Raw genomic sequence first — 21148 nt, forward strand, 5'->3', positions numbered from 1 at the left:
TTGAAAAATTACATTATCAAGTACTGCTTCACCCTACTGAGTTACTTCTGGGATGCTAATAAATGCATTCCACTGAATCCACACCATGCCACACTCTAATCACAATCCTACATTAACAGAAGTCCTTGCATTGGAACAACCTGTGTCAGAAAACATCCAGAGAATGACTGGAAAAAGTGAAAAACAAGACTCCAAAGAAGTCTCAAAATGTGTTACATGTCTACAAAGGTGTCCTACCCAGATTTCAGTGGAAATACTATGCGTCTGCATTGCCCCTTCCAACCAAAGCTTGTTTTCTTTCATTTATAGAAGAGATAATGATTTTACCCAAAATAAAAACTTATATTGTGTTCTAGTGGAACACTGCAGTTCAGAATTTAAGTTATGTATGGATCTCCAAGCAAAACAAAAAGTCAGTTTCAATTTATCTTCAGATTTCAGCTTTCTATTTTTTAATAACACTAAAGCACAACAGATACTAACGAACAGCGCCTAAGATGTGAGATGTGACACTCAAAATATTCTAATCATAATAATTTCACTGTTTATAACCTTTTTTTTTTTTTTTTTTTTTTTTTTTTTTAAATATCAACAGCACTTGGAAGTCCAAAGCAGAATGCAAATTTTGATGTGATATTTTCTTCTTCTCACTCCTCATAGATTTTGTACTGAAATGTCAGGAAAAATACAGAAAAACAATCTTCTCCTTTACTCTGGTTGTGTGACTCAGAGAACAAAAACAGGAAGAGTTTATTCCTTTATTCCACATCATAAGTGCCAACTTTATATCTCTAGCAGAATGCATTCAAAACTGTAACTCCTAATTTGTAGATTTAATGTGGGTATGCAAATATATTCTTCTTCCTTCTTCTGGTCTTACTATTTTGAGATTGTACATTTTTCATTTCAAAACGATATTCTAACCTCTGATCTCTGCTAGACAACCTGCAGATGATATTGTTTTATTAATTTTTATTATTTATCATTTTTTTACAGAGCAATGCAAGCTGTGAGTGATTCAAAAGCTACACAACACTGCTACCTGAGAAGAAGAAATCATGCTGGGCTCAATGCTGCACAGAGTGATTTTCCACAGCTTTTGGATTAGAAGAGACTTGCATTCAGAGAGCTCAGTGCATAGACAAGAAAAGGTCACTTCTGCTTACGGAATACCATACAGCTGTTTGAAAGGGAATTGTCAAACAGCTTACTATGAGTTACAAGATACCACCTCATCAATAGACAATTACTTTCTTTTTGTACATTCTCACTACCAAATACTGGTTTCTACACACTTTTTTTTTTTATAAATGGATAAGCCGTGTGTAGAATGACTGAGTGAAATGATGGGGGATCAGGTTCATCAACAAACATTTGCCAGCAAAGAGTGTTAACACCATGTACTTTTTGGTCTTAAGGTTTCATGCCAGAAATCAAAAGCATAATTCAGTGCACACAAATAAAAGACCTAAACTAAGTATGTGTGCAACAGTGTATTAAGCTTTCTAAAAAACACAAAACTACTATGATGTAAAAAAAACCAGACAACAAAAAACAAAAAATCAAAACAAGCAAACAGAAAACCACACTTAAATAATATGCAATGAACCTTTGCTGGAATTTGTGCCAATGGTTTTAAGCAAAAAGCACATCCATGGAAGGTGAAAAGTACAAACTGAATGATGGCCATACTCTAAAACAGAGCTTTAAAATATGTAGATTCAAAGCATTATTTGAGAAAAATATTCATAGTAATCTAGTATATCATCTGTGATTTAATACTTACCTCTTGTTTCTACAGCATGGATACATTTCCTCACGAAGTTGAAACCTGCTTCATTTAAGAACACTAAAAGAGAAGGAAAAATAATTTTTCAACTCATCAATACACAAAATCTCCACGTTTAGCTACAGCCACATTTCAGTCAAAAAAGACTGATACACATTTATTAGTGAGATTATGATACTTATTCTGTAAGCCTATAATGTACGTATACACTTAGCAATAAAAATACAACTTTCTCACGCCTATGAGAATATTCTACTGCCTTTATTAGAAATCAGTAACTCCACACATAGAGTCCAAAGGTCACTGTTTTACAAGAACTCTCTTCCCTTCGCTGAGGGAAATGGTTTTAAGAATTCACGACTTAACATAATGACCAGAGTATTTTCACTGATTTTCATACAACAACATTCTTGCTTCTTGCACATGCATATAACTACTCAAAATATAGCAACACAGCAAAACAATCTTTGTTATTATTTCAAGTGAATGCATTATGCATTAATTCTTGGATCTTTGATGCTTATTCTTCTAATTGGCTACACAGAGATTTTAGAGCAGCATATGTGTCATCATCAAAATAGTAACATCAATAAAAAAGCAAAAAAAAAACCAGACATGCTCATTTAATTTTAGATTTCTGTTCTCAAATTTATCTTCTTCAAAGACACCTGTGCATATCTGACACATCTCTTTCTCTATATACTCAAATGTATTTTAAATTTTTGTTTTGCATTTGTTTACATATGTTACCATAATACAACTGCACATAGATAAATGTCTGAATATTCATAAATATACTTGTTTTATTACACTGCATATGCCTAATAGGTACATATATACCTATAAATGAAAAGGTATGACCCATACAGAAATGATATTTCAACACATGGGCATGCATTTATATTTAAGTATAAAGAGTGTAGATGGAAATCTGCAGATTTGTTAAATATACTGTCATTTCAGGACCAATCAATTTTTCTTCCAATTTATGTTTGTTGGTGACACAAAAGTTGAAGGCTTTCTCACAGTTTACATAATTTAGGATATGCTTTGATGTAATCCAATTACATAATCCATCAAACAGCATTTAGTGATACTGTATAATATCTTCAGACTGATGGAAAGAAAACATAAATAATGTCCATCACATAGACACACATCCAGAAACCCATTTTTGTAATGACAAAACCTGGAAATATTTCATATCTCTGCATAATTAAAGTGCTTACTTTCTTCCTTCTTGCTAATAATGGCTGGCAGTGTGTAGATCTGGAAAAAACAACAAATACAACAGGTCAACGTTTGTTAAGTCCTTTATTGTTGGAATTGCTCATAGTTCTTAACCATCTGTAATATGTTGCACATTAGTGTCATACACTGCTATGGGAAAACCATCCAAGCTTTTCACCTCCTCCCGATGTTTAATTCCAGCAGCACTCATTCAGGTTAGCAGTTGGAGAGGGGCAACAGAGCACAGCTCAGCTCTGGCTAAGATACACAGCTGTTCTGTTCTACACTCAAAAGAGAAGGCAGGCAGCCAGCGGAACATGTCTCAAAAACCCACTCAGGCCTTGAGATTATAGATTGCCAAGGGATTTGCAATGAGTTTACAGGCACATAAAATGTATTAGAAGCCAGATGTGAAGACTGCAAATGGGTTAAATATTAATACAAAGAGTGATTTCATTTCTGCACTTTTTCAGTCAAGCAATAAGCTTTGTAAAAATACTTATTTATCTCATAAAATCTACCAACCATTTTTCTCCCTTGGATGCCACGCTGGTATCACCTTATTCAGTGACAATTTCAGAGCTGATTAATACTGAGAAGAAACCTCAGATAAGCCTGTCTTAGTAGCTTTCAGCACATTTTTATGCTCTCTGTAGTGATTTTCAAGATGGTACTTACTGTCTATTCCATAATGCTGCCTAGAGATGGTTTGTTGTGACCACTGCAGAAACTACCATTTCACAGTTTTTTTCTGAACCACAAACCCTATATGACAACAGGCTATCAACCTATACATAAAAACATAAAAAAAAGAACCTCCAGGCCCCCAAAAATTATAAGTAGAAGTGTAAATATACTAGTATTTCTGCTTCACTAATTACTATCTATCTTCACTGCTCATTTGCAATTGTATTTTATGAGAAACAGAAAAGCTGTATTTGCCTTTATTGTACTGCACAGTACTGTAACTAACTCTGTCTGAAATGTATTCTAGCTTCCTTCTTTAACATATATGTTATGAATCTATAAAGGTAAAAGAAAAGGACAAATATCCTTACTGGTTCCTTTCCATCCATAGCTTCGAGCCACAGTTTTCTGTTGGATTCTGAAAAAGCCTGTAGCGTGATGATTCCAGGTCTGTCAAAAACATATACATACACTGAAGTTACTGATCTTTTTCTGCTCAAACAGTAATCAAAATCCAAACAAATACTGATGTGAAAATATATATAAAAGAGACAGAGAGAAGTTAATAAGTTAATAAAATAGGCATCAAAAGAGTCCTTTGAAAGTGTTGCCTAGAAAGAGAAAGCACAGAGAGTGAAGTCAATGTTGCTGAGTACTGCCATGGTGCAGGTATAGAATTTTTAACTTAGAGATTTTAAAAAACTTGTTTGCTCTGCATGTTGGCCCCAACTGCTATACTAAAAGGTCAAAAATGATATATTCTCTGTTGATGGAACTTTGACACTACTTAGAAAAAGATTCACTGCAATCAGAGAATAGATGAGGAAACCAGTTTCAGTCTTTGTTACTGGAATTATTATAGGAACAGATGTGGAAAAACAAAGAATCAACTTAACCTGTGATCACAGATTAGTTCTTTAAGAAATGGTATGATAGTAATTCATTCACTTGCCAACAGAGTGCCCAAGAGACAGACTACTTGAAAAAGTTTTGCTCCCACACCAGCGTAGTGCACCTCTGCTCAAAACTTCCAGCACACCATCCAGAACCATAATTTCCTAAGGTAGGTTCATGGTTTACAATTAAAAACACTGTATCTGTCATCTTCCAAAATAAAAATAAATGAACAATAAACCATGACCCTTTTCCATCTTCCCCAAAAGACCTCAATTTTGAACTTGTAATTAGAAAGCATGTGAGAAGCTACTGGGAAATACAAAACAACAAAACATGTATTGACACATACACCAAATCATCGAGGGGAAGCAAGCCTTGTTCTTATAACCAAGACTAGACAGTTCAGAACTTTAGCTCTAACTTAATCACAAAAGACTAATATTACTGTGAGATGTGTGTACGACAAAAAAAAAGATCAAGATTATAATAATTTTTAGTTAAAAATATTTTTTCTACTAATAGTTTCATCTATTATCAGTCCAGTGAAAGAAGATGTTATGCACAGCAGCACACACTGATGCAAAAGCCCTTTACCACTGTAAGCCATGCTGGTCTCAGCACATTATTTACTTAGAATGTGTAGAAGTAGATATAATTTGAAACACAGATAAACACAAAAGAAATCTACACAAAACTACTAAACCTATGACAACAAGTACATTCAGCACTTACACACAAACCTTCACAAATTTCAATATTACACTGTTAAATTGTTCATCTGAAATTCTGACCTTCACTGCAGTGATTTCCTTGAAATCAGCCGGAAGTATATCAGATATGCTGCACTTACAAAGGTGGGTGAAAAAGCAGGTATTTCTCAAAAAATAAAATTACATTCAAAGAGAAACATTCCTTCTATGATGCTACCTTTGCATACAACTCTAATACAAATCAGATGCTGACTATTTTTTAGAACAGTTTTTCTACAAAATCTGAGCTGAACATAGGTGTAAAAAACACCAAAGTAGATTTAAATTCATTGTGTTAATTAGCAAGGATCATGCTGTGTCTTCCCCATTAGTGGTTCACATGGTTTCTTTCAGTTAACATGGCTCTTTTTTGAAATGTGAACATCAGTCTGCATGTTTTTCCAATGGTTTTGAATTGTAATGTTTCACACAGTGCTTCATACAATAGCACAAAGAGAATTAGCACTGTCTGGTGCCTGGAGACAAAATTTACCCACAAAATCTTATGCTAGAATTTTAAAGATTTGTTGTAGCTGCATATTTGCAAAAAAGAGCTCTTTCCCAGGAAAAAAGAAAAGAAGAAAAAAAGAAAAAAAGAAAAAAAAAGTTGTAATCTTACGCTGCTAAGGAAATTTTGCAGATGTCAATTACTTTTAAAGTTCACTGTACTTTGCAGCTGATTTCCAAGCAACTATGCATCTTGAATTCAAGTTCCGCTTACAAACATTTTAATGCAATCATTACTGCAGTCTTTTTGAAATATCAGTATTTTAATACTGTTTCCATATTTATGTGTTTTTACTCACATTTTGTATCGTTGTCAACATTAATAAAAACCACAGTATTTCTATTTTCACAGACAAAAAAAAAATACACCAAGCTTTACCAACATGACATCAATGCTATCCTTGCTTATGAACTCCCACCAAATATTTCTAGGTATTTTGTTGGCTGGGCTTTATCTCCTCTGCTGACACATAAGAATTCACTACCTCCCTGCTGAATATCAAACTGCAGGAGCCAACTTTCTATCAACTTATGAAAGGTATATGCTCATAACAGTGATTAAGAAATGCTGCATTCTACTTATCTTTCAATATTTTGTCCTGCTTTCTGGAAGGCCTTTAACTAACAGGCCATTCACATTTCAGATTAATCAAAATGTACAGGAGGAATAAAACTATATATGAAGAGTGCCTACAGTGATTTCTGTAGAGCACTTAAAGAACTGCAGATAGGTTGTTCTAACAGAGTAGGGGATACATAGGAGACAATACCCATTTACAAACACTTTACAATGACAGTACCACAGTACATATGCAACTCTACTTAAAAAGAAGAAAGTACTAACTTCAAATTTAAGCTATCATTTCAAGCTTCCAAGATACAAATTTGTCTGAATGAACTCACATAACATTTCTGCTTCTAAACTTTTAACTTACTCAAAAGACTATTTTATAAAAATATATTTAAAAGTACAAAATGTAACCTCATAATTAACATGCTAAACAACAGCCTTGTATGGAAATTTAAAATACTGTAATAATCACAAAATATTTCTAAGACAAAGTCTAGAAATGCATTGTGTTCCATCACAGTTAAAGGGAAAGCTTCATTCAATACTTCTCACTTCGTTCCTAACCTTGAAAGAATAAACACTTTTACAAAGAAAAAACTTGTGCCACAAGTTTTGTAAGAAGCCACATTCTGTCTGCATGCAAACATAACATAAGACAATACATATGTAACTTATTAATTTTGTTAGAAAAACAGGTTTGAACAAGTAAGTACCAGGTAAGCACCAGGTCTTGAAAGCTAGGTTAGGCTTGCCTAGATGTGGGCATACAGACGTGTGTCCCTACTCAAGTGCAATTGTTATATATTATTTGCAAGTTGCTTTTTTTTTTTTTTTTTTAATTTCTTCATTACTCTTAATATGTTAACATCATGAAAACAATTCAAACCTCTCAAATACTTCGATATCAAAACAGAAGCGTTTGTCAATTGAGTCTGTCTTTCTCCTGATACAAGATTTCAGCTTGAATATTTCTGGTGAGCTTGTGACAAGGCCATTCTACAAAACAAAACAAAAGAAAATTAGTACAGGCAATAGGCTGGTATAGGCTACACATCTAAAATTCAACTGTGTAAACAGTACCAAAAGCATTCTCTAAGAGAAGAGCTTAAAAATATTTACAAACTTTTTCAACAATTTCTTTGCATACAAATTAAGACTACATTTAGCTCACAGTATAAAGCTGAAAGGAATGGCTGATACATCAGATGGGTGTAAAAAGGACCTCAAAAAGTTGGAGAAATGGGCTAAAAGGAATTTTATAAGGTCCACCATGGGGAAATGCCAAGTCCTGCAGAGGGGAAGGAATAAGCTCAGGCACCAGGAAAGCAGCCTGGCTTGTATCTTCAGACTCTGGTGGCAACAAGCTGGCCATAAACCAATGTCCTTTTGAAGCAAAGAAGGCTAACAGCCTTGAGCTGCATCAGGCAGAGTGCTGCCAGCAGACTGAGGGAGATGATTCTACTTTCCTCTCTGCTCAGTCCTGGTGAGAGTCATCTGGAGTGCTGTGTCCGGTGCTAAGCTGTTCAGTACAAGAGACATGAGCACAGTGAAATGAGTTTGGAGCACTGTCAAATAAGGGCAGGCTGGAGACACCTATGACTGTTCAAATACAAAGTCCTCCAGTGCTTACAAATAGCTGTGGGAAGAACTAAAGAAGATGGAGACAGATTCTTCTCAGCAGTGCCATGTGTAAGCATAAGGTAATGGCCCCAAAATGAAATACATGAAATTCCATTTAGATGCAAGGAGAACGTTTTCACAGTGGGACTGCTTGAACACTGGAACAGGCTGCCTGCAGAGGTTTGTAGGGGTCTCAGTTAATGAAGATGTTTAAAACCTGACTGGAGGGGGTCCTGAGCAATTTGTTCTGGTTCTGGACATGCACTGAGCATGGAGATTGAACTAAACAACCTTCAGAACTTCCTTTTAAATGTTGTCCATTCTATGACTGTGATTGCTTTCCTATGCATTTGGAACCACCATATTAGAGGAGTTATTTAATATGGATTTCATGTGTTATATAATGAACATTTTTATTTAAATACATTATGTATCTATCTAAAATATACACTGTTTCATGTTTGAAAGCAGTTTAATACTCTTTTCACCATTTTTTTTTATTTTAACATCTGCTGAATGCTTAATGTAAAGTATGGAATATAGAGTTCATGCACGTGCTGAAGGTTGTGCAAACTCACCACTTTTCCACCAGATTTAGTTTCGGCTATACTCATTGTAAATGTTTTTGTTCCTTTATCGTAAGTGCAGTAATGTTTTATCCATGTAAATCCAAGTGGTCCTGGATTAAAACAACGTATAAGAAAAAGTTATTTTGACATTTAATCACTATTTCAGACAGAGTTAGGTAGAGTAGAGAGATAAAACATAAAAGTCCACATGCAGCATACGAAATAAAAAACTTCTCATTTTTTAATTTGAACATGTTCAGGTCTTATTTCCATGCATTTCAACTTGATGTTCCAGCTGATTAATTTTCTTTAGCAACTAGATGGATAGAGCATTCTATTACCATAGAGAAATAGGAAATGCAGATCTTGAGGATTATTCTGCTTAGGAAATTCAACTGTACAGTACTGAACTCCTTCTTTGAAGAAGACCTTACATCTAGTACTAGACTCATACATTTAGACAGAACCATGAAATTTCTCTTTACTTTCAGAGTGCTCAACAAAGGTAACAAATACTTCAGGTAACATCACAGCAACTTTATTCCTCTACCTGTTATCTTTTGGACACAGAGTAAAATGGCAATGACTCAGACATAGATTTTATCTTATGCAATTGAACACTAGCAGATTATTTCATCATAGAAATAGACAAGAAGAAAAAGAACAGTGGACTCGAACACAATAGTGGTTTAGAGATGAGGGATAAAATGCTGAATGGCAGAGGTGGCACCTTCAGCAAGAAACACTGGCCTTTTATCCCTTGGAATGATTTTCTGACAGGGAAGAGGTGAGTATAACAGCAGCACTGAGTCTGAAAAGAAGGCTGATCTATAAGACAATTGGTCATGCTCATTGAAGAGAAATACAAAGCCATTCTTTTGAAAATGAAAATAATAAATGGTCAAAACTATTCACAAACTGTCAATTATACATAATAACAGCATCATACTAGAATGTTCTTCAGAATACACTAAACTTTGAAATCCATACATTAAATCTAGAATGATCCCCAAATAAGTGGATGTATCCTTTATCCAGGAGATGTCACACTACATTTCTCCTTAATCCAACTGCAAAATGTAGGATTTCTGATGTAGAAGATGTTTCCTGGCGTACATAGTGCTTTGCTCTGGCTATGAATCTTCAGTGAACATAAACAGAAAACACTCTTGAACTTAAGCTCAGTGGTATTTTAAACAGTGGCTGCTAAGCTAGATTAGATACAGCCCTGCATAATGCCTGCATGACAATTCTTTGCTGTGAGGACACATTTCAAGAATTCTCTCCACATCCTACTATAGCCAGAGCTCCCCATGTTTTTCTAAAAAAATACCGACAAAACGACTTCACTGCTTAATGCACCACTGAGAGCAAGACGAGCTCCCCAAATGTTACACATAAATGTAGAAGGGTGCTGCCCTGCAGAAGACAGGAAAACCCAAGCTTTTGCAGTGTGACTGCTGCTCCTTTGGTCCAGCACATAGTGGCTGTATGTGCACTGGTATGAAACAGTACTGGGAGCACTGGTGGTCAGTAGGCAACCGAAAGTCAGAAGATAACTTGGACATGACTTTCTGATTTTGGGGGATGGGAAATATATCAAAGAGAATTGGATATTTTCTGCAAGGTTTTGCAATAGCAGAGTACAGTCCCATTTGTTTTACAAGCAGTGACACAGCTTATGGGTACTGAGAGGTGAAACAAACTGTGTGAAGTGACACAAAGAAGTAATTCCTTATGGAAAATATTATGCTGCAGAAACCAGCATTCAAACATGGCCTCCCTCTACAAAGTAATTACAAATGAATGCATAAAAAGAAATTAAGAAGCTAGACAGATAAAGCATTTTAACTGTGTAATGTAAATCAGAATAGCACATCAATCCACTTATGAATTTCCAAGCCCGTTAAACAGGAGTAACACTTGCGAAAAATATGATATTAATTTTCTGAAGTACAGTCCATCTGGACCCTTTAATTCTTTTTAAAATGAAGAAGTTCTGAGTTAAAAAAAAAAAAAAAAAAAAAAAAAAAAAGTATTTTACAGGTTTTGTGCATTTTTTTTTAAATAAATCAAACTGGAAGGTGTTAAAAACAAGCCTAGTAATTTTGCTATAGATGCAATGGCTTTGGCTTCTAAATGCAGCCTTCCAGAAAAGTGCTGGACATATGACAGTTTCCATTAGCCATACAAATCAAATGCCTGGCAATACAGAAATATAGCAGCGGAATTTTACAGGGGCTATCATAAAAACTCAGAGAAAATCCTCCCTAACTCTTTGCAGGGAAGAAACACAGTGGTACTTGTTAATTCAACCTCAGAATTCTGTCAGCTGTTCTGTTCCTTTTTTCACATAGCAAAATAAAATGTACAAATCTAATTCAAATTAGATAGCACCAGATAGCACCATTAATTCTTTCAGAAGGATGAGTCATCTTGAAGAAGTTTTAGATGAGTTTAGAAGTCATCTGCTGTTTGTTGGCCAACACCTACATTTAATTTCAGTTCTTTTACTCATAACTGTACAGCTAAATAAAAGAGTTTAAAGGCCTTTCTTTTCTTTTCTTTTCTTTTTTTTTTTTTTTTTTTAAATACCTATTTTCCACTACAAACACTAGTAATAATAATACAGGATTTACTTTTCCTTTCAGGAATAGCAAACATTTAAGTCATTTATTCTTAATTTGTCTCTTGCCTATGGGATGCTGGTTGTAGGAAAATAAACCTGCATGACAAGAGAATACACAAATAGTACCTTCCTCATTGACACACAGATTACAGATCCTTTTACCCTTACTCCAGAATACACTAATGAGCAAACATCTTTTCAGTAAGAGGATGTCAAGTTGGCCTCTCACTATTTAATGAAGCACAGCATGTGCCCAATGCTTCACTCCCATTCTCCCTCCCCCATTAGGGCTCAGTGCAATTTCCAGTTAATACAGGTTTCTTTTACCATTATTACACAATTAAAACACAGAGGGTCTTCTTCAAGCTTTCAATACTACTGAGGAGAAAAGTGGCTGAGGTTAACTATTATAAGCACTAAGGTTTCTTTATTTTAGCTCACAAAATGGAATAAAAATTGATTTCATGATGTCATCTAGAAAATCAATCAACTATAACTCCGTGTAGTCACTTGACTTACTGTCTAAAGGAGAAACAGTGAAGGAGAAGGAGATATTCTCAAAATTGATGTTGAGTGGTGCCAAGTCCAACATGGGAATCCTGCATCACGATGCCTTCTACTTATTTTCAGATTGAAAAATCGGGTATAAAGTTGTATTTAATCATTTTTGAATGAACACTAAACTTGCATGGCGCACATATGCCATCTCAAAACACTGCTATATACCTTTCTAGCATCAGGTGGATTCCATAACAAAGAATAAATAAATCTGGCTAACCCACACAATTTTACTAAGTGTTTTCAATGATCCTTGCCAAATGCAGCTAATTTGGCTTAATCTATACTGTTCAAAGTGTAAAACAGTGACAGCAGATACTTCTGATCACACATAGCTTTAATTCTCTCTTTTGACTTTTCACATATTTCCTGGCTCTGTTCTTATTCATCACATGATGTATCACTAGGCTCTCCCAAATATTCTCAGATAGAGATGACAGTTCTATTCCATCATTCTTTTTGGAATTTGTTTCATTCTTACGTCTCATTGCATAAATAATAATTAGGTACAAATTGGCAACTATTTTAAAATTGTGGCAGACTATAAATAGATAACTTTTCTTCCTCTTCTTTCATCTTCCACCTTTTTATTCCATTATGTGCATGTTCATTAAGGCGGCTGAGTCAGAAGAGCCCACAGCTAAAAAAAGTGGAGGCTGTTCCTGCTGGAAGAAATGTGGAGCTTGTTCAGGCAGAAAAAGGTCAAGACACAGGAGTGTTTGGCAGAGACCTTAGTGCTTGCAGCTTCTGCAGAAAGGAGAAAGGCAGACATCCGGAGCACAGTGGAAACAGACTGACGAGTTTGCTACTGAGGGGAGATGCAAGGGACCACCATAGGGGACCTACCCAAGCAGCATCCTACTCACAAGATGCAGGGAGCAAGAAACAAGGAGCTTACGTGTGTTTTCACTCATTGTTCTCTCTGGCCTTACCTACCTTGAGTGCATTTTGAAGAGTCAAACATTTATTTTTCTTTAGAAATTTTTTTGCTTTAGAGAAGCAATAATAAGAAAAGTCTTTGGACATTCAAAAATAGAGCTTTTGTTTTATCCTGCTAGCTAAACCATTTTCTCATCCTTCTAATTTTTGATGTGTCTTTCAAATCCAATGAAAAAGTACATCTCCTTTACTCACTTTTTTCCTGCACATACAGATAGCCTTCCATTGTCCATTGACTTGGTGGTCTGTAATCTTGGTTGGCTGACTTCATTCTTTGCATGAGTCTCTCCACTTCCTGCCTTGTGCTCTCAAAGTTATTCCGGGTCTAAGATCCCCAAACAAACAAACAAGCAAACAAACAAATCAACACACATTACCTCATGTAAGTGTAAAAATGATAACTAAATGAAGAACTCATAATGCCAAGGAGCAGGACTGCATCAAAAAGAGACCAACAGAAGCATCTGCGGTAGACATAAAAGGGAAATGAATACCAGAATTATAGTTTCTTGCTCCAGAAGCCTGGGAATAACACAGTAAAGGAGAACTAAATTTAAGCACACAGATCTGCAGGTCACTAACCACAGAAACAATGCCACCTCACATTTTCAGGTATCCTTAAACAGTATTTTGCAGACATGCATTCTTCTTCTGTGTGTACTCCAGAATACGCAGACAGGATCCGGGCTGAACGGCTAAACTAGAAGGTACTGATACCATAACCTCAAACTTGAACTAATAAACCCCACTGAACCACTAAAACTAGCGCAGAATACAATGGTTTGGATTTATGCCAGGGTAAAGTCTCCAGACACCTGTGGTCTCTCCACACGTGGAAGCAATATGGTTCAGAGTCCTGTGTCCATACCCACAGTAACACCATGGATGCTGACACTCAAAGTAGTCAGAGCATGGTTACAATTGCTTTTTGACTGGACTCCACAAACACCACAATTGAGATTTAATTATGTTAGGCAACAACCAGGTCACAAGTAGCAGAAGTGTTCCAAAATCATGGGAACAAATGCTGTGCCTGCCCTAAAAGTCATGGTGTATACAAGCAAGCTGCTGGCCAGCAGAATAATTAAGTACAAAGGTGGGTAATTCATATTTGCCAATGCCTGTATGCATGTACCTGTGTATTTTTTTCTGAATTCAGTGGGATCAGGCTTTCCCTCCACACAGCTAACACAGTGTAGGAAAAATGAGAATTATTATGAAGTGCCAGAGGTTTGACAGATTGCTACCGACATACCAGATGTTGAACACTTTGTTCCTATAGGCAGTAAAATAAAGATTATTGTAATGTTTTCTCAAGGCCACTTTGAAAAATTATATTATGGAATCTAATCTCAGCTAGACAGAAAAATATTGTCTGGACTTTATACTTTGCTAAATACTTTCCCATTTAGCTGGCATTCATGGATTTTCATTACAGTGTAATAAGGCATGTTAAATCTTTCACCTGAAGACAGACATAATTTAATTAATTATTAAACAGAAGGGAAGCTAAAATTCATCTTTGAACCCTGCCAATGATATTTTTGGGGTCAAGAACCAAACTTCAGATCAAATTTAACAGAGGTCATTTTGAGCCCTTCAAGAGGTTTTAGGTCAGATGCTGTGCAACTGAACGGAGAGGTTTTTCTATACTAAGAGTGTATCCCTGTTTGTTTATTGAGGTTTTAATATTTTTTTTAAGCAACCAGGCCTTTGTATGAAGTTATAGAAAACCAAGCCCAGTTAACATCTGAAGTAAGCCATTGGTCTGCTGACACAGTAGAAGTGACACCGGGCTGTGTTAGGACACAGGGACCTTTTAAGAGATGAGGGTCTGTCACTTCTCTGCTACTCCTACAGCATTTACTGCTGATACTTTAACCTGTAGGAAAGTTTTAAGAACAGAAGCACAACATCAGATCAACAACTCTGCAAGTCTTGCAACTCTGCAAGACTGTGAGACCTTAAAGCCCAGTGCAATAGAGAGGAGAACCTCTAACGACTACAACAGACAGCCTGAACACAATTGTCCCTGAGGATTATCCTCAGCTCGTCTTTCCCTATACTTCATCTCATTCTCAGTTTGGGTGTTGCTCTGGGTGACAGGTCCACAGATAGCTCAGCTGAATAAAAGCAGACGAGGACTTAGGTCTACAGCCAGACTCCAAACTTCTCTGTAGCACTACATATATATGTTTGTCTGACACATAAATATAATTAAAAATATTTTATGTTGATCCTTCTGCAAAACATTGCATCCATCATTACCTCTGCAGTCTATCTATATAGTCAAGCTGCGCTTAAGTACTGTTTAATAAAGAATGTATTTACCTATTTCTTAATTAAAATAGAGATTTAGAAAATCCTTTAATAATTCTGTTTCTACTGATCCATGCATAGAGCAAACTAACAGACACAGACTTACAAAGCTACTTTTGGTCTGTGCTCTGGATTCACGTGCCTTGCTGGTACTTCAGTCAGCCTCTGGACTGAACCCATTTCTCATCCTTCCACTGAAAATGTGCTATGCAACAACAGTGACCCCTTGTGCCTTCATCTAAAAAAGTCTCAACAAAAAACCCCAATTAACAAATGCAAAACTTGACAGAACAGTCTGGGAGGGTCTACAGACAGAGAACACTTGCATTTTGATCGCAGAGGAAAAGTTTGATCGAACAGGAGCTTTTGTCTGATTTTCCCAAGAAGCAATTCAAATGAAATCTGTATCTGCATGTGAACAATGGACAGAAAAGAGAAGGAGCTACAGAGGAAACACAGCCTTAGAAAAAGTCCCTCCCCAGCCTTCCTGTAGGCCTCCTTCAGGTACTGGCAATTTGTGATCTTAAAAAAATAAACTGCAGCATTCCGTACCTGCTGGAGCAATTTGATCCACTTATTTCAGAAAACATATGTTTAAGCATATCTGAACTACTGTGCCCTTAATCAAACTTGGCTGCTGTTCTGCTCCTGTGGTTCTAACTCCCACAACTCTGATTTGCAAATCACAAATTAACTACACGAATATTACACTTTCCAAAGTTCTTTCTGGCAGCTTTAAAAATAATTTATATGTATTTATACTTTAATTTGATTTCAGCTCACTGATACCTTCTAGGATGTAGAGCGTCCATAAAGTACTACAAGGCTACTTTAGTATCTCCATATTAGTTTACAAAGCAAAATACACGTTATTCTTACATTCTGCAAATTGAATTGAAGCTGCTGCTTGTATGGTGCAAACTCCTGAGCCAGTTCATATCCTTCATGGTAAAATGTAAATAATCCTTGAAGAAAGGCCAAAAGCTGGAAAGGAAAAGTGAAAAGCATTACTGATTTTAACATGCACTCTTAATACTTTAAATAACATGAAGATTACGGAATGCATACTAACTTGTAAATAAGAAATAGGCATTGACTACAATAGTGAAAAATTGGTCTTAGCTGCTACACATTTCATCTATTCAGCTAAGTATTAGAAAGCAAAAAGTAAGAACAGCTGATTTTCCATTTGTTTTCATCAGGAAAACACAGCAAGACTTCAGCAAAAACATCCTGCCTCTTAACTCCTGGAACACTCTGAGCTTTCATTACTTGCAATGGTATTGCTTTGCCGAGCAAGAAATCTGCGGTCAGACCTTAAGAAAAAAGAGGTGTTAAAAGGCTTTTGCCTCATAAAACTGTCATTTTTATAATAATTTAATTCACAGTCCCAGTCATTTTGTCCAATATTTCAGCTGATGGTGTGCACTTTCCAACCTCATACTATCAATGCTTTTTTATCTTAGAATTTTCTTTTTCACTTTCTTCATAGTAATTACGTGGGCCATGACCTATTTTACAAAATGAGACTTCTGAAAATAAGTTTTGGTCAGCTTAATGCAACACAAGAACTCCAGACTATTTCTTCCAGCTCAGACCAAGATGTGAGTTCTATCTGCTATGTCTGTGACTGACTCCAACAGACCAGCTGAAGCCTATATGATCCACATGAATATTCTTTTTTGAAGTTTGTTCTAAAATAATGTTTAAGTTATAAAAAAAATACAACTGTATTTTCCAAAGACTTATTACATTAGTTAATACATTTCTACCATCTATTAAGTTTTAACTTAAAACTTAAAATGTAATTAAAATGTTTAAATGTAAATTAAAAATTTTAAACGTTTCAGTAAGTTGTCCTAGCTATTACTATTACGAACTTTTAAATTATGGAGTATATAAAATTTGTATATAAAATTCAGCTTACATATTCCTAAGTAAAGGAAACAACAAAAATGAGCTATGAAGGTGGATGTACAATAACAGAAGCTTATACAAATGTGACAGCTTTATCTGAGTACATTACAGCCACCAAAACTCTCTTCAACCCAGCTGTCCAGGTTGCCTCCTAAACCAGTAAAAAATACCACAGTTATCCAAAAGTATATTATTTGTTCCTTTAGAATTCTCCACCAGGATGGGATGAAAAATCTAATATAAATATTTCTCTCTCTCCATGGATAATTGAAGTAGCCAACAAAAAATTCCATAATTTATATTTATTGCACTTACATTTGTGTTACCGGTATCATAGATGACTGTAAGTGAAAGAGAGTAAAAAAATACAAATTTTACCATGTTTATATTTTATTTATAGTTTACAATCAATCTCATTTGTAGAAGTGTAACTAATTTGTTACGTTAAGAAATGGATGAAGTTGGAAGGCACCTCTGGGTCCATGTTGCTCAACTGCTGCTCCAGCAGGGACACCCAGAGCAGGGTGGTCAGGGCCATGTCCAGGCAGCTTTGGGAGATCTCCAAGGAGGAGACTCCACAGTCTTTCTGGGCAACTTGTGCCAGTGTCCCATCACCAACACAGCACAGAGTCCTTTCTGGTGTTCAGAGGGAACCTCTTGTACCAGTTTGTGCCCACTGTCTCTTGGTCTGGTACTGGGCACCAGATTCAGTTTTGTATGGGCTTTACTTTTCCAAACTTGATCCCTAGTTGCTCAGACAATGTCTCTGTATTCCTCTGAGGCTACCAGTCCCTGCTTCCACCCTCTGGAAACTACCACAGTTTGACAGATGAGAGGTGAAGGACATAGCTCTCTAGGCAGAGGAAGAAACGTGATGACTTCATCATGCATACCTCACATCCTTGTGCCCTGGTATCACTGAGCCCTTCAATGAACATTTCTGACTCAGAAAGTGAGTTCTGCCACATTAGTTAAATCAGCTTCAGCTTTATTGAGCATCGGTGCTGCCAGAAATAAAAATGTGAACACATGGCTGGGACTTCTCCCTTATTTTTTACTGGTTTTGCAGGATCAAATGAAGTCATGACATCAGACAGAAATCTCACGGCTATCCATGGGTAAGCATTAAGACAGTCACAAAGCTGTGAGCTCAGCCTAAGGAGCTGAGAAGATCCTTGAGTATAAAAGCCAAGGGTTCTCTACAATGGATGTGAATTCCTGAACCACATCCCACTACCAAACAAGGAAGACAATCTAACAAAGTATTTCACAGCTTATGTAAATTATCTTAGCTTGTAATTTCCACCTGCCCATTTAAAATCATTATCTCAGCCTAAGACTTGGTCTTAAAGCTTCCTATTGGTTATTTAATGGGTTCCAAAGAAGATCCAAATGACTATTTATCCTAAAAAGCTCCAATTATGTAAACAGTATAAATTTCCATAATTTTAAGGTTTAAAACATAATTGCAACTCTTAAAAAAAAAAACAATTTTCCTTTTCTTATGAATAAAATCTAAAAGAAATAAGCAAATTATAACTAAAGCCCTGCCTACAGTCCAGATCCAGTTACTCACCTCCATCCCCAAATAGAGCTCCTACAATCGCTAACTACTCCTGTGCATGCTCTACCTTGTTTAAATAAAGAGGATTAACTTACGTGTAAGCAGGAGTCTACTGATCAACCCTGCCTTTTTGGCTTAAGAAGAATTGCAGGAATACTGTAACCACCCAGCAAAACTGTAGCCAGAGCAGAACATTAAAGCACAACAAAATTTCATCAGAAGATGCAGTGGTAGAAAGATGCAGTATGTCAGGTTACGTATGAATTGTAAAGATCAATTCAAAGGGTATTCCTGAAGAACACAGCTATAAACTAAATTTCAGCTTCAATACTGAAAGAAAACCAGCTTCCATTATACAAACAGCTTCAACGAGTGCATGAAGAAATACTGGGGACAAATAGATTTAACACTAGATGGCAGCAAGGCTGAATTTATTGGAAAGAAAAAAAAAAGCAAAATGAAAACAGGGAAAAAAAAAAAAGGGGAAAATTTGAATACATTTTAAGTCTTGTTCAGGTATTCTGGCAGTTGTGTCTTGCAGAGCACCTGGACTTGAGAATCTCCTGGTCAAATAATCTTTGATTGCACAGAAAAAAAAAAAAAAAGAAAAAAAAAGAAGGAATAATAAAAGTAAAAACGTGCTTGTCATATGCAAGTCCTATTCCAGTTTGTTCTAGTTCTGTTGAAATAACTGATACTGAGAATGGCACATGTTTCTACAGATGTATGTGGATAGGGGGAACAAAAAGCACCCAGCAGGCCTGTGCTTTGAGGCATTATCCTAACCACTTCCATCAGACCAGGCATCAGCATAGCACTGCACAGAGGAGATCTAAAAGCCAAGCACTTCTGCCCCAGGCTTATGGTCACAGTGGGGTTTTCTTGCTGCTGATGTTACAAGAGACACCGCTGTTAAGTCCACACTTATAATTTTAAAGGTATTTATTTTAAATGATGGAAAAAATCAGCTCTTTCCATTTTTTCCACCAATGTATTTCAAGGCAGTCTTCACATGTTAAGAGGTGACTTGTCACACCAACCATCACGCAGAACGTTCACATCATCAGTTTGAAAGGTAACACATACCTTACAGTTACCTCGTTCTGAGTAGCTAATCAGTCACGCAAACAAAAAGTGAGGCCTGAGCTCAGTTACACAATGCTACTCACTATTCAAAGGCTTCCAGGATTTCAACACAGAACCTGAAACAAAATCCAGCTACTTCTTGAGACTTTATTTATTTTTATGTAGAGCCGCTGACCTCAAGACTGCCTGGTCATTTCATTCTCACAGGAAGGAGACTGTGCTTAGGTTTCGGATAGGAGAAGAATTTAACCTCTGGCCTGCAGCACATCAGCCAGAAGTCCCTGTCTCCTGAGTTTCATTTTATTTATAAATAGATAGCTTCATTAGGTGCTTCTCTATCAGATTAAGATGAATGCAGTTAATAACGTAGAAAATCTAAGAAAGGGGAAATTAAGTTTAACATCCAGTCACTTCAGACTAAAACTGAAGTCTCGTGGAACCGCCTGCAATTATACAAAGTTGTTCTTTTCCTTCAAACACACTCTTTTGTGATTTTGTGACAGCTAATGGACCACCCCTCATTTCAGATTACTTGCTGCTTATGAATTCTGTGCCCTGATTCCTCCAGAACAGTGAGGTCTTGTTGATATCACAAGACAGAGCAGAGCTCTGGGCAGGAGGTTCACTCTTAATGAGTGCAGCATCCTCATGAAGCTGCACTATTTCTGGCAAGCTGCTCTGGGCCCACATAAGCAAAGCTATGAGCAGAGACTACTATCACTTTTTTATTTTTTAACTTGCTGCAAGGTAAACTTTAACACTAATTTAGTTTTGAGATAGAAAAAAATCTAATTCATGATCTGTATGAAAAGCTTATTATTTTTACTCAAAAAGTCCAAAACTTAGGAGAATTACAAAGAGGTAGCTATCTCTTCATAAAATCACAGATTGGCTTGAGTTGGAAGGGACCTTAAAGATCGTCAAGTTCCAATCCCCTGTCATGGGGATGAGGCTGCCCAAGGCCCTATCCAACCTGGCCTTGAATACCTCCAGACATGGGACATACATTGCTTCTACAGGCAGCCTGTGCTGGAACCTTGCCTCTCTCCAAGTAAATAATTTCCTCTCATTTAGTTTTAAACCATTTCTTCTTGTCCTATAACTACTTACCCATGTAAAAATCAGTGAAACATTAACGCCTTGTGTCTCACAGTCCCTCCCCACTGCACTCCAGGAAGAAAAGTTCTGCACTCTTACCACTTCTACTGTTCTAGGTTAACCCATCTGTCAGCTTTTGCCACACTGCTTCTCCTACTCTGCTTCCCACAGTATTTTTATCTTTTGGTATATACAAATTGAAGAAGTTGGAAGGATCACCAGCAGATAATTTCAAGTTGTATTTCATGTCATGAACTTAACCCACTTCCACACAGCATCACAATTTCATCTTTTTCACTCACAGTGTTGCTTTTATTTCGTCAAAATCCCCTTCCAGGACTCAACAAATCAGACTGAGAATTACCTTGAGACATGACACTGAGCTGAAAATTAGACCTAACTAACACTTAAAATTGTAT

General features: G+C 36.3%; 1 protein-coding gene across 1 annotated transcript in view; it reads right to left on the reverse strand.

Moving 5' to 3' along the window:
* The window catches only part of ARHGAP42 (Rho GTPase activating protein 42), a 157258-nt gene that overhangs the window by 29904 nt on the left and 106206 nt on the right, over positions 1-21148 (reverse strand). Inside the window, exons 7-13 of the mRNA XM_048934363.1 lie at positions 15944-16048; positions 12941-13070; positions 8629-8729; positions 7317-7426; positions 4078-4156; positions 3019-3058; positions 1787-1849 (exon numbers count right to left, since the gene is read on the reverse strand). Of these exons, the coding sequence (XP_048790320.1) occupies positions 1787-1849; positions 3019-3058; positions 4078-4156; positions 7317-7426; positions 8629-8729; positions 12941-13070; positions 15944-16048 (628 nt within the window). The remainder of the gene's footprint in view (positions 1-1786; positions 1850-3018; positions 3059-4077; positions 4157-7316; positions 7427-8628; positions 8730-12940; positions 13071-15943; positions 16049-21148) is intronic.

This window comes from Lagopus muta, chromosome 1, assembly GCF_023343835.1.
Source record: "Lagopus muta isolate bLagMut1 chromosome 1, bLagMut1 primary, whole genome shotgun sequence".
Taxonomy (NCBI): domain Eukaryota; kingdom Metazoa; phylum Chordata; class Aves; order Galliformes; family Phasianidae; genus Lagopus; species Lagopus muta.